Source organism: Dermacentor silvarum, chromosome 5 (genome assembly GCF_013339745.2).
Source record: "Dermacentor silvarum isolate Dsil-2018 chromosome 5, BIME_Dsil_1.4, whole genome shotgun sequence".
Taxonomy (NCBI): domain Eukaryota; kingdom Metazoa; phylum Arthropoda; class Arachnida; order Ixodida; family Ixodidae; genus Dermacentor; species Dermacentor silvarum.
The window spans coordinates 75,883,166-75,897,802 of NC_051158.1; the positions used below are offsets into that span (position 1 = coordinate 75,883,166).

The window sequence follows — 14,637 nt, forward strand, 5'->3', positions numbered from 1 at the left end:
TAAGCCCTCGCCCCCAATAGGTCTGCTTCGTCGTTGGCTGGTATGTCATTCGGGTGCCATTCACGGCACTTACAATGCGTTTCGTTGAACATCATGTATTCACAACATTATTCACCTGAGTTGTCCTCTAGCGCCACGGTAGTAATCAGAATATATCGGAGATGATCTCCACACCGATGGTCAATTGTGATGGCACTTAGGTAAAAAAATTGACCGCGTATCAGCTTGCTTTATGCAAGTGATGTCGAAAGACGATAGTCTTCTGCCGCCCCTGATACGTAACACCCTCTCTTCTCCTCCCTCCCGCCCCTCACGCTCTTTCCCTCCCCTCTCACTCCTCCCATGATGGATGCAATGTAGGTTTTGCTGAATTCAATTTAAATTTCCCGCGTTCGCCCTGCTCTCGCGCCATCTGTTGGGACCTTTTATTCATCATCATTATCATCATCATCAGCCTATATTTTATGTCCACTGCAGGACGAAGGGTTCTCCCTGCGATCTCCAATTACCCCTGTCTTGCGCTAGCATGTTCCAGCTTGCGCCTGTAAATTTCCTAACTTATTATTACTGTTGGCTTAAAGCCAGTTACAGAACCGCGGCTTCAGTCGGCTTGATTTTACCGCGTATAGCGTCTCTTCGACACCATTACTAACGCGGTGATTTTTCATTTGCTAACGTAAAAACCAGTCCAATGTGTATTCTTAATTAAATGAACGCTGCGGATCACAGTTATCTACATATATTTTGCCTCAAATAGACCTGAGGTTTCCTTTGCGCTGTATAATGGTGACGTGTATGACCCCGTCGCACCAGTGCTAGTAACTTGGTTTTGGCCGGGCGGTTTCATCGGTTTTGGCCGGGCGGTTTAATCGAGTGACAGACAGACAGACAGACAGACAGACGGACAGACAGACAGACAGACAGACAGACAGACAGACAGACAGACAGACAGACAGACAGACAGACAGACAGACAAATTTTTTCGCGTTTAGGTAGCCCAAGAGAGATTTACAAAAATATTATGAGGTTTTACCTGCCAAAACCACGATCTAATTATGCTGTAGTTGGGAACTCCGCAATAATTTGGCCCACCTGGGGTTCTTTAACCTGCACCTAAATAGAAGTACACGGGTGTTTTCGCATTTCGACCCCAAGAAAATGCCGCCGCCGTGGCTGGGATTTGAACCCGCGACGTCATGCTTAGTAGCCCAACACTACACCCACTAAGCAACCACGGTGGGTGGCACTTAGATAAGAAAAATGTCAGAAGTATTAAGACTACGAGCACATGCATTCATGTATTTTCCACTTGAATTCGTAAAGCTAGCAAGAATCTTGAACACCTCATGCTAAATGGTTATTTTTCTTTAAGAGCAAGTTTTACCTCACCAGGTGCATTCTAAATACGTGGAATCAGAGAAGTCGTATTACTCGGCTCCAAGCACCGATTCTGGGCCGCTATAACGTAAAATGATTACAAACTGTTTTGATTCCAATTTCTGCAATCAGGCTCCCCGATTGATCAAAACATTTTCGGGCCACTCCCAACTTCGCCTGCCTGTCACGCGACGTCACGAAAACCGCGATAGCTCCCCATGTGATATAACGTGTACACACTGATTATGCATGATTGAACCGCACAAAAGAAAAGTAATCATTCCTGATTCGACGCCTTTTCACCATCAGCCATCTGCTATTGGTCCAATGTTTTCTGGCTGCGCCTACTTCGTCTGTCTGTCACGCGACCTCCTAAAACCGCGAAAACTCATCACGTCAAAGTGATGTGTACGCGAAAAAAAATGCATTAATATGCCGAACAAAATTGAAAATTTTTTTGAATAGCCACAGACTGCCCCGATCCAAAAGGAATAGAAGATGGCTGCCCGCCGATCGCTCAGGCCCTCGCTACTCGCACCTGCCGGTGAGCATGTATTTATTTGCGCATGATAAACGTTTTTGCGTGGCAAGGAAACGTTATCGAGCCCTTTCGGCATGCATAGGACATCACTCTGCCAACTCTTCCTTGCTGAGGATCCGTTTTAGTGGCATTCTTATCCTCCGTTGCAAGCCGCCGCGATTATTGACCAGCCACCGCAAGCTAAGGCGAAGCGGACCAATCAGAGAAGCCGGCACCACCCTCTTCTTGCGGTAATCTATTTTCGCTGTGCTGGCTCGGCCCCATCGAAACCCTCTCCCCTAGAGCGTGCTCCTCGCCTCGTGTCAGCCAATTAGATAAGAAAAACCGCTGAGTGTAGACAATGTTAAGTGTTTTGAAAGCGAACAAAGGTGGCCTCCTATAAAGGAGGAGAGTGTTTGATTGCGTTGTTCACACAACGCTGCGTGTCAACGCCCGATGCTTGCGTCGGTGGTTACGTAAATTTGACGTCAGGTGTTTGGACTCGAGACAGTCTGCAATCATTTTACGTTATAGCGCCCCTGGTTATATTGTTTTCACGAATGTAATTGATATATATGCAGTATTATAAAAGAAAAGGTTAGAATCTGTGGATGCTAAGCTTATATTTTATGTAAGTCTAACAATTACTATTTTGCAATAACAGAGAAAAAACAACCATATTTAACAAACAATAAGCATCAAGATCACCAATTTGTTACTCGTTATTAAATAACGACGTCACAAATTCCGTAACTTGCTTCTATTGGGGTTGCTAATGTTGGCAATACTGGCTGTTTAGAATGTTTCCAAATTTTGCGTAAGCAATGTTACGATTTCACGTAAAGTGTGAACGAAGATTCCGTATTCGTCCACTCTGGATGTTTTAGCATGTGTAGTTTACAGAATTGGGATGTCGAAAGACGATAGTCTTCGATAGTCTTTCGTACGCAGTTACCAGGGTGTAAACTTTTGTGCTTCTACTGCTTTGTTTATTTACTTATCTGTGGTACTTCTTGACAGAACTGACAATTCTTTTATTGCTAAAGAATTTTGCTCCCATCTGAAGCACAGCAATTTTATTCAAGTGAATACAGTGGTTGTCTGATTGGGTCATTTCTGCGTTTCACATGAAATTTAAGAGCGAAACTGGAATGGACCGTGGACTAAATATTCTCCTGAACAACTCTAGCATAATAAAAGACGTCTTACTTCAGCTGTTCTTTTAGGTTAATTAGTGAGGTCCTATATACATATATATATATATATATATATATGGATTACTAACGAAACAGCCAACGGCCGATACGGGCCAGGCCGCTGGCCGAAACCTCATTAAAATAACAGTATTTTTGTTGTTGTTAACCGTGTATATATTTCTTTCATGCTTATTTCTATATATATATAGAAGGGTTTTCATATAAGAAGGGATTCCAGAAACACTCACTATGTCTTGTTAACTTTGAAGGAGTTTTGAAAGTCGTAGCTTGATCTTGTAAGATTTTCGAGCTGCCAGCGCACACATATTTGATTCCCACCTTTTACAGTGACGTCGTAACTCCGATTATACAACCAGATGGCTCGTGTAGTGTTCAGTGCCTGCAAGAACGTTGCTCGTAAGTGAAAACTGCCCGATATTCACCTTACATACGTTGAAGCTACAGGTAGGTTGCATCGTTTGATAAAGAGACCCTTTGTCATGTGTGATCTTCCAGAAGACGGACAGTAACCACTTGGGGTTATGACAGTTGACAGTTGTGGAATCACATTGAGCGCCCTCCAGCACGAACTATTAATAGCATTGCGGAGCACAAAAAAATAAGAACAAAAGCACCGAATTTTTGCTTTTTTTTTGTTAGTGGGACAAGAGTTAAGTGCCGGAAACTAGGTTTTTCTTCTCCGTCCATTCGTCTTTTTATTTGGTTACGTTGACGTTGTCGTCGCCGTAAATGTGCCGTCGCCAGTCTTCCTTGTCATCGCCAGCTTGTCCATCGCCTTGAGACGTAGAAAAAGTGAACTTTTTCTGTAGTGATTGCAATTGCGAGCCAGAAGCGCTAATCATGGCACTGTATATAACAGCAATAGCAATGGGAATTGCACTCTACACGGACTCTGAGAGCGGTGTTCTTGACGAGATGGCGGTGTCATCAGCATATGATCATCAGCCTATATTTATGTCCACTGCAGGACGAAGGCCTCCCCAGCGATCTCCAATTACCCCTCCCCTGTCTTGCGCTAGCTGATTACAACATGCGCCTGCAAATTTCCTAACTTCATCACTCCACCTAGTTTTCTGCCGTCCTCGACTACGCTTCCCTTCTCTTGGTATCCATTCTGTAACCAATGGTCCACCGGTTATCCTTCCTACACATTAAATGGCCTGCCCAGCTCTACTGTTTCCGCTTAATGTCAACTATAGAATATCGGCTATCCCCGTTTTTTCTCTGCTCCATACCGCTCTCTTCCTGTCTCTTAACGTTAGGCCTAGCATTTTTCGTTCTATCGCTCTTTGTGCGGTCCTTAACTTGTTTTCGAGCTCCTTTGTTAAGCTCCAAGTTTCTGCCCATATGTTAGCACCGGTAGAATGCAATGATTGTACACTTTTCAACGACAGTGGTAAGCTCCCAGTCAGGATTTGGTAATGCCTGACGTATGCACTCCAACCCAATTTTATTCTTCAGCAAGTTTCTTTTAGATGCGGTGTAACGGCGCGCAATTCGCCGTCAAGCTCGTGAAAACAGCGTCGACGTCACAAAAGAGGCATGCGATCAGCACCAAACATGGCACGTACGTACAATGAAGGATGCGCCAAAAATCGGGCGGTTGGTGGAAAACAGCGTCGAAAGCATCGACGATGTCGCAACCATAACGCCACGAATTTGTTTAATGATTATTTCACAGCATTCACAGCCACCAAGCGCGCAATAAGACAACACTACAAATATACAGTAAAAAAAAAAACTTCCTTCCAATCTTGCAGTTGCATTGCATCCTTTCGCTCGTGACATTAGATATAGATGTTTCGAGTTGGGTGATGAACGATCCACAGCCAAGACATTGAAAGCTACTCACTGAACCTCCAAAATAAGGACCCTTTACACAGCAACTTCCTGATCAGCGTCGACTTGAAGGGACACTAAAGGCACAAGTCAAGCTAAAGTGGTGGATTAATGCTCTAGTATCTCTAAGGCGTCAATATTGTTACGGGACACGAAGGATACACCGCCCGGCCTTCTCTCGCTGTCCGCTTTCAGCCACATTGGTGACCAGCAACGGCGGGACACGTCTCTAAATGATCTCAGCAACCGCCTGCAGTCTGGCTCGTCGGACCGGTCACTTCGCCTGTTTGTCATTGTCAATGGCACATTATATCACCGTAACATGCACCCCGAGGGACAGGAACTACTACTCGTCGTTCCCGCACACCTTCGGGCGACCGTACTCGAGCAACTGCATGGTGTCCCAACAGCCGGCCACCTTGGTGTGGCCGGCTGTTGGGACTTGGTGTGGCCGGCTGTTGCGACCTTCTCGGCCCCTTCCCTCTCTCTACCGCTGGCAATAAATGGATTGCCGTTGCTACGGATTATGCGACCCGTTACGCTATCACAAGACCTCTCCCGACCGACCAGTTGCGCTACAGACGCGACCGACTTCTTGACGCAATACGTAATTTTACATCACGGCGCTCCTCGTCAGCTTCTCACCGACCGAGGTCGCTACTTCTTATCTAAATTCATTGAAGGCTTACTTCGTTCTTGTGCCACCAAACACAAACTTACGATTGCGTACCACCCCCAAACGAACGGTCTTACTGAACATCTGAATCGCACTATCACTGATATGCTTTCTATGTATGTTTCGTCTAATCACCATGTCTGGGACACTGCGCTACTTTTTGTCACTTTTTCGTATACCTCCTCACGCCATGACACCGCCGGCTACTCTCCCTTCTATCTTCTATACGGATGAGAACCAACGCTCCCTTTCGACACACTTATTTCGACCCATGCCACACTGCCTACTGAATACGCGCGTGACGCCATTGCTACAGCAGAAAAGGAACATTACATTGCCCTTCTTCGCCTCTCTGCGTCGCAGTCACGGCAGAATTTGTTGTACGACGCCCACCACCGGGACGCCCGCTTCAGTGCGGTTGATCTTGTCCTTGTCTGGTCCCCGACTCGGCACGTTGGCCTTTCTGAGAAACTACTTTGAATATACTCTGGCACCTATCGCGTCCTACGACAATTGACAGATGTCACTTACGAAATAGCCCCGCTCTATCCTACCACGTCTTCTCCTTGCTCAGACGTCATGCACGTAGCCCGCATGCACGTAGCCCGCCGGGTCAGCGCTTTTCCGGCCGGAGGTTAATGGTACGAGACTGCGCGCAATGGGACAAAGATGACGTTGACCGTTGGGGTGAAGAAGACGACGATTGAGAAGATTGTCGTTCCACCATCTTGGCAGTGCTACAGCTCGCTGCATATATTTTGTAAATATATTTTCATTTATACCGTTTACCGTGGCATTATTATCGCGAACAGCACCTTAGTATTCGAGAAACTGAGGTAAATGCGGGACACGATTATAGACTCGCCAGGGACATTCAAGCACTTCTCGATGACGAAGGCACTCCTCATTTAAATTCTGTCACCAGTACAGTAATGTGGAAATTTGTGCAAGTTGGTGATCAATTATCATACCGTATTGGTGAAGCAGTGCTCCACTTTGTCCTGGTCAGTGCGCTGCTTCACCGATACGGTATGATGATCTGTCACTAGTACTCAACCACTAGCTATAAAAACATCAATGTATCGTATTATAAGATGAAAGAAAATCCTACTTCACCAGTTTTATTTCATTTTTAGAAAACAGAACTAATTAACATTACACCATTCACAATGACACGGGTGGTCGAAAGGTTGTTTTTTTTTACGATACTGTTGGCCATAAGGCCGTTACAGGGTGGGTTTTAAGGCATAACAAAGAGAATTTCGGTGTTACAACAATAGGTTATCAAAAATACAAACTGGGTGTTACAGCAGTACAATACATCAATAAAGTGTCAGTCATAGAAAACGGGTAAACACATAATTTGAACAGCAGTTATCAAAATAGATGCTGGGTATTACAACAGTAAAGTACATCAACGAAGTGTCCGTGATAAAAAACAAAAACAAAAAAACACGTAGAATGACAATTTCTACAGTAGTCTAACACTTCGGCAATCAATTTTGTAGCCTCCAATTCATTAAAAAAACTCTAATTCATAAAACAAACTATACATGGTATATGGTAGCAGTTCACAAAAAAGGCAAAAAAAGGCAAAAATAGCAGCATGTGTATTATGTACAAGAATGGAAGCAAACAAACATTCAGGTTTGTAATGATGTAATTAAGCATTTTTCGAAGGTTTCAACTGAGGTGCACTGCATAATCGTAGCGCCGTCTATTGGGCGCCGTTTTACTCACCGACGGCAGGAAAGGGCGGTGATGGCGTATGCAACGTCACCACTCCTCTGCTGGCGTGGCGGGAGATTTGAATTGCCATCAAAGTATTCGGACCCCTCAGATGCAATTTTCTCTTTAACTCTTTTCTATGCACGAAACAAGCTTTGCGAGGTTTCCAGAATGACATTCCGTCACCGAATGACATTCCGTCCACGTCGACTTAGTATTTGCCTTTAGTGTCCCTTTAAAGAACAGTTTACATAAAGAGTGAATATCAAAATTTTTTAAGGAATTTTTAAACCGATATGCCAAATCAAATGCACACGGCCGACACGTCGTGCATGTAGGGGCTTGAATGGTGTCCTGCTAAATGATGGAAAGAGAAAATATGACTGCTTTTCAGAGTTTCCCCTCAACTTGTTTCACTAACACATACGGCAAGCTCACCATGTCTACACACAAAAGAAACTAAAGTAAACATGACGCACTAAGATTGTCTGAATCAAATATTCTGAAATAGAAATTTTACGGCTTCGTCAGATGGTTGCAAAAGAATTAAAGGCAATAGCAAAGTTCAGCGTTGCACTGAAGCTCTCAGGCGGTGTTCTAAAAAATGTCGAAGCATCCAATGCACTAGCAAATTAGTAGACAGCTATACGAACTAAACGTAGTAGTTTTATCGGCAGTATAAACTTGTAAACATTAGCTTACTAACTAAATTAACAAGCACGGTGTCAGGCGCGCACAGGCAAACATGAACACATCTCCCTCGATGACCGCGGAAACTCGCTGCGAAAACGCTGGAGTGAGCAAGCGCGCCTGCGAATGGACCTTCGTGCTGTCTCTCGCTTCAACACGAATTAAATTTCGGAAGCACAGCGCATATTAAGCTACCTGCACTCGGCGCACCTTGTCCACATCGCAGATCTCTTTTAAGGTGAGGCGCACGCAGGCGCACACTTTGTCGACATCGCAGATCGCTTTCAAGAAGCGGTGCCCGGGCAGTCACGCCACAAGCAGCAGCCGACGAAGTAGAACGCCCCTCCCACCACCCACCTCTCTCGCCTCCCTCCTTGTACCTCGCGCGCTACAGAAGAAGGCGCCCTTCCAGTCCGCCTTCCTCTGTCGCACGCGCGATATTGAGCCGCGATCGTCATCTGACGCTCGCAAGCTATCTCTCGCACATACAGCGTACGGCGCGCGGCGACTATGTCATCATTTTTGGACTTTATACGGAACTTCACGGTCATGGCGACGGTGATGCCGACGGCAGAAATGCGCTTGGAGTGTCCATATAATTGCTATCGCAATAACAATACATTTAAACCTTATTTCAAGTTTAGCTTCTACGAACCTGTAAGAATCACACTACATTCATCAAATTGCAGACTTCCTCGCATGAAACCTATTATGAGCAACTATTCTGTTGTCAGCTGCCGTCACAGTTGAATAAATGAATTCTTGCAGGCTTGAACTTTTGAAATCTTATGCTTTCACACCTGCGTTAATTTTTTATCAATCTTCAAACTCTTCAAACTCTTTGGGAACTCACCGACTTCTTGTGTATCCGTTATTCTATTTATCTCTTGTTGAATTGCTGCTTTTTGACATGCAGTTTTGTAAAACGCTATTTCATTTGTGTTTTTGCTGTCTTGTAAAAGTACTGAGTTGCTTGCGTTAGTTCTGTTGCCCCCCACCTCCACCAAATCTGCAGGGGGTGAGAACCCTTTGAAGCCCATCATCATCATCAGCCTATATTTATGTCCACTGCAGGACGAAGGCCTCTCCCTGCGATCTCCAATTACCCATGTCTTGTGCTAGCGTATTCCAACTTGCGCCTGCAAATTTCCTAACTTCATCGTCCCACCTAGTTTTCTGCCGTCCTCGACTGCGCTTCCCTTCTCTTGGTATCCATTCTGTAACCCTATAATGGTCCACCGGTTATCCATCCTACACGTTACATGGCCTGCCCAACTCCACTGTTTCCGCTTAATGTCAACTAGAATATCGGCTATCCCCGTTTTTCTCTGGTCCACACCGCTTTCTTCCTGTCTCTTAACCTTAGGCCTAGCATTTTTCGTTCTATCGCTCTTTGTGCGGTCCTTAATGTGTTTTCGAGCTCCTTTGCTAACCTCCAAGTTTCTGCCCCATATGTGAGCCCCGGTAGAATGCAATCATTGTACACTTTTCTTTTCAACGACAGTGGTAAGCTTCCAGTCAGCATTTGGCAATGCCTGCCGCATGCACTCCAACCCAATTTTATTCTTCTGTAAATTTTGGTGGCGTGGAGCAGAGGTAGAACACCCGACTTCAAATTTGAAGGTCGTAAGTTCGAATCCTACTCCAGTCCACTACATTTTCAGGCATGGAGTGGTGCCTGACACCAGCCAAATATACATATATATATATATATATATATATATATATATATATATATATATATATTTCCGAGAGCTAGTGGGCTATACTAGTGCAGGTGCAATCAAACTAGGAAGGGCCCACTAAACTTCATCAATGTTACTCGCTCACCAGAACAGGATTTGGCCTCCCTGGTGCAGTATTCGACCACTACCTCCCTCATGACTCCGACAATTGAAGCCCATAGTCACACTTTATTAAACAGCGCTGCTGTTTAAGCCGGCCGTAAGTTGTCCCGCGAGCCGCAAAACCTCACGGAGCTATGACGTCACTGCGTTGCCTAGCAGCCACCTCGTGGAGCGCTGTGTGCTTCGCCTCCTCTCCGTGCCGTGCACATGTTACTTTGACCTGGGATGCTAGCCAGATGGAAAGAGAGCGTGGGCGCGGCGCACACAATGCGCGGGAGAGTAAAAGAAACCAATGAGAGCGAGAGAGAAAATTGGCTGTGGCCTAACTCAGTTATGCCTGGATGTGCGCAGCGAGAGGTACGGTTAATCTTATTGTTTAGCTTGGTTCTCTCTACAGTTACATCTTTATCGTTTAGCTTCGTACGTCTGAGCATTTAGGTTTGGTTGTTACCTGTCGTTAAGTTTACATTTTTTAGGCTAGACATTTTTAAAGTGTAACGAATTTATTTTGAAAGTCTACATCTTGTTGTTTCTCAATGGCCACAAAGACGGCCCGATGGTCGGTGAGGCGGGAGGATAAGGGTTTGTCGTCCAGTTACTTGAGCACGTTTTGGGTGCTATCCTCACCTGAATCTACTCGCCTGGCCGCTTCGTACTTACGACGCTTCTCGAGGCGTGCGGCTCGTTCTTCCTCCGTCTCCTCGGCTCACTGCCTCCTCTTGGTTTCGTCGACGAACCCTGGCTTCTTTCAGTCTCTCCGACTCAAGCCCGTTTCACGTGGTGCGATTTTGTAATGCGTTTTTCGCAGCTACGATTTCCACAAATGCAAAATTCGCAATCCCGTTTCCCATGGATCCACGGCAGCGGCGTTTTTCGCGTACTCGTAGCACAGGGTTTGCAAACTCGTATATTGTTCGCTGTAGGTTTTACCAACGTTTTTCGCTAAATTGCAATGTTTCTGCAATGTTTCTAAACTATATATTGAAACTCCTGAAAGTTTTATTAACGCAGTTAATGAAACACAAAAAATAAACAAAGCGAGCCGCGTCCTATTGGTCGTCTGTTTCCACCACATCTGCGTTTTCGCAAAATTCAGCACGCCGAACATCGAAAAGTCGCACGCACGAAGGGTTGGGCGGCCTTTCCCACAGCTGCGAATCCGCAGACAAAATCGCACCGTGTGAAACGGGCATAACCTTCCATATCTGCCGACGAATACCACCGAGCCACCCCTTCTATATTGACACGTATACATGTTTATCTTTCACCGGTGGCCGCTTTCCGCCGGCTAACAAATGTTAAACGTTATCGCTCGGCGCAGGACGTGCCTGTATATCGGACGTTTCTAGAACGTTATCGATGCTTCTTTTCGTTGCCTGTTTTCACCGACGCTTATGTTATCTGATTGTGTGACTGACTCGAATTGTCTAGAACTTTCTGGAGGACACGCGGGCATCAGGAATTAATCTGGAACATTCGATGACTCAGGTATAAAAGCCGATGCGTCGCGCCGCTGATCAGATTTCGACGACCGCCGACTGTGTTCGCCGCTTTCGTTGTGCTTCGAGTGTAGCTTGCTTTTGTGGGCACAGATTCGCCCAATAAAGAATTAGTTTCGTCATACACAGTTTTACGACTGTTTACTTCAGCGTCACTACTACGTGACAATATATACGATGCAACGCCGGCTCCTCCTCTGACGTCATGCCAGCTGCAAGCGGCGAACGCTTGCAACATAACTGTGGCGGAGGCGGCGCGTACCCGCGCCGTGGTGACTCCGGCAGACGACACCAGATGGCGCGGCAAGCGGCGCTGCCAGCTACAGCGGTTGCTAGGCAACTCTCAGCTCGCGGTGCGGCCACCGCCCACAGCGATTCGGCGAGAATGCGGCCAATGTAGCTCTCGCTACAAAAGAAATTATAGCAACACCAATGAGGCAACGCGCGGAGCTGCTGCCGACGCCGCCCGCGTTTCCCTGTGTCCCCGCGTTCGCGCCTAACGCGCGTGGTGTCCGTTACTGCAGCAGGCGCCTCTGGCGTCGGCTCGGCAGGTTTCGACCAGCCACGCCCCGGCAAGTGTGGAGGCGCAGCTTCGCCGTGACGTCACCGGGGATATAAAGCTCGGAGCCGCCGCGACGGCGGCAGAACACTTGTTGACGCTGTGGTGAGTACATGTACCCTTGACATAGGACGACCAAAGAAGATCCGGACACCCAAAGAAGAAGCCGCTCATCTTGAAGCGCGTCGCGCGGCCAAGCGAGAATCTGCGCGTCGGCGGCGAACCGATTCGGAATAACGTGTCTAGTAGCACTTAGCATTTCCTAGCAAAACTTTCCTAGCAAAGTTTACTCCAGCCTTTCTCCACTAGTGATATTCGCTTGGATTTCTACACGGCAAAATGTCAGGATGAATTTACATATATGCACGGCGGCCCATTTTATGGAGATACTGCAACATCGACTGCTGAAATGTATCACATATAAGCCATTGTTCATGGTCTTATGGTATCTTCGACTGGTGGCCTCCATCCTCAGAATCAGACCTGGTAGATCCGGCATTCCTCGAACTAAGAGGCAGAGCGAATGAGCGATTCGCACTCGGAGGGGGAAATGGCAGAGGCGAAACCGCGTGACCACAACAAATATCAAATTTCTAATAGCTTAAGCTTCTGGCACCACCGTAGAAAATGGCGGACAAGAGTTCGTCAAGGCGCCAGCATGCAGTCGCGATGGACCATCGGCAACAGCGGCCACACTGTGTTGTGATGACGTGGCGGACAACGCTCTCAATCTCGGCGAGTGCTCCGACGACAGCGATCTACACGGGAGATGATCGATCGAAAATAAGCAGCTGAACGCAAGGCGTGCACTTCCTTTCGATGAGTCAAAGGCTATACGCTGCTCGAGAGAGAGAGGCCTAGAGCGCTCCAAAACCACCCCCTGAATCTGCCATTATTCTCACTGCTTCTGTCAAAGTTGTATTGATGGAAATAAATATTTATTGGTGGGAAAGCATAAAATGGCCCATTTAGGGGAAAAGGCGGCGCCTGTCGTCTGTAGCAGCGAAACGGCGGGTAAGTTCCCATTGGCTGCGACGCCCCGTCCAGAGCGCGCCTCGACTGAGCAGAGCGGGTACACCTGCTGGAGCCTTTGCGCGCCAGGTGTTGCGTGAGGGAAGAGGGCATCGCCGCGACACCCCGTCACCCTCGCTTTCGGAAGCCGGCGCGTAGTCTGTATCTCTCTCTCTCTCACTAGGCTTAGCTGCTGCGCGCGCCTGCCGGCCTTGGTGGCCGCTGCTGCTTCCTCGCTCTCTCGCCGCGCAGGCCGTCGGTGGCTTGCGGTGTTGGCACCGCAGGCTAATGCTGCTTGCTGGCTCGGCCAGCACGTACCGCTATGATACATTACTCGCAGTGCAAATATCAAAGGACTGCTCAGTGGCGTTCAATTGTACATTAGTGCTTCGGTATGCTCGGATTGTTATTGTTATTATTATGTCTATCATTATTATTATTAATATTATTATCATCATCACGAAGTCACATGACTACTTTGTGTACTCAAGACTGAATTTGAACGCAGCTTTGTGATTAAACCCTCCATTAAGGAGTGGATGTATGGGCTTGTAGGTATTGCATTGCTCAAACCAAGAGCGCGAGAAACACCCATACAGAGACAGAGATGAACACAAATACGCAGAAGTGGTCATCTTTGTCTCTGCGTTTCTGACAGTTTTTACGTTCTCGGTTTGAGCACTGCTAGTTAGGTTATTACGTTGAGTACTTGTGTGCCTGAAAGTAAAGACTCTATAGCTTATAGATCATTCAGGTAGTGAGCCCTCCCAGCGGCCTCCTTGTTTTAATACTATTACCTTCACTATCACTTCTTTCGTTTATGCAATTATTTTGTTTTTTTTTCTTTTTTGCTGTAGAACAGACGAATGAACTACCTTCGTACTTGAACAGGGTACTTCCTGCCTGAATCTCTACACAACAACCGGGTTGTAACGAACAGAATAGTATTTTCGCATTGAAAACAAACAGGACATTAACGCTAAAGTAAACGAACAATTGTTTATAAAAGTAAAATTGTCTCACATTAACGAGGTCATCCAAACCGGCACCATATACGTCGGCGAAGAGCCCGAAAACAAGGAACAGCATGATAGCACGCATCGTTTCTCTCGTAGAGGCGACCGCAGTATCAAGCTCTCTGCAAGCTGAATGCTCTGAAAACCGATGCGGTCGTTATATACAAGTCTCATACGCGCCGACAGAAATTGATTCCATGTCACTCATTTGCATGCCATAATTCACAATAATTTTTTGCTATTTGAAATCTGTGCGAGTAGCTCCTACAGAAATGAATTCACTGTCACTTATTTGCATAATATATTTCAAAATATTTTTGTTTGATATTTCCAAGGCTGTCACCCGTTCGCCGTCGGCACGAAATCGATCGACGGGGTATGCAAGCCGGTTGGTCGTTCCGTACTCAACCGAGCACAGTGAAAGAGTCAGAGTCGGGAGCAATAAAAAAAAGCAAGATAGTTGTCGACTGATAGCGATACACAAATTAATAAAATAAAGTAATAAAAATGACGCAAGACAAACCAACACACCTCGCAACTTAATATAGCATAATGGTGACGACAAATAAATAGGACGAGCAATGAACAGCAGATGTTAAAATGAAACAGGGCACGGATCAAATATACAATAACACCTAACAGCGTTTCACTAAAACAA

The 14,637-nt window shown here is 46.3% G+C and overlaps 1 protein-coding gene across 1 annotated transcript in view; it reads right to left on the bottom strand.

Moving 5' to 3' along the window:
• Positions 1-14,092, bottom strand: part of LOC125945854 (uncharacterized) — a 38,970-nt gene extending 24,878 nt beyond the window's left edge. Inside the window, exons 1-2 of the mRNA XM_049668184.1 lie at positions 13,987-14,092; positions 3,342-3,493 (exon numbers count right to left, since the gene is read on the bottom strand). Coding sequence (XP_049524141.1) covers positions 3,342-3,493; positions 13,987-14,064 — 230 coding nt within the window. The 5' untranslated portion in view covers positions 14,065-14,092. The remainder of the gene's footprint in view (positions 1-3,341; positions 3,494-13,986) is intronic.
• Positions 14,093-14,637: the final 545 nt, after the last annotated feature.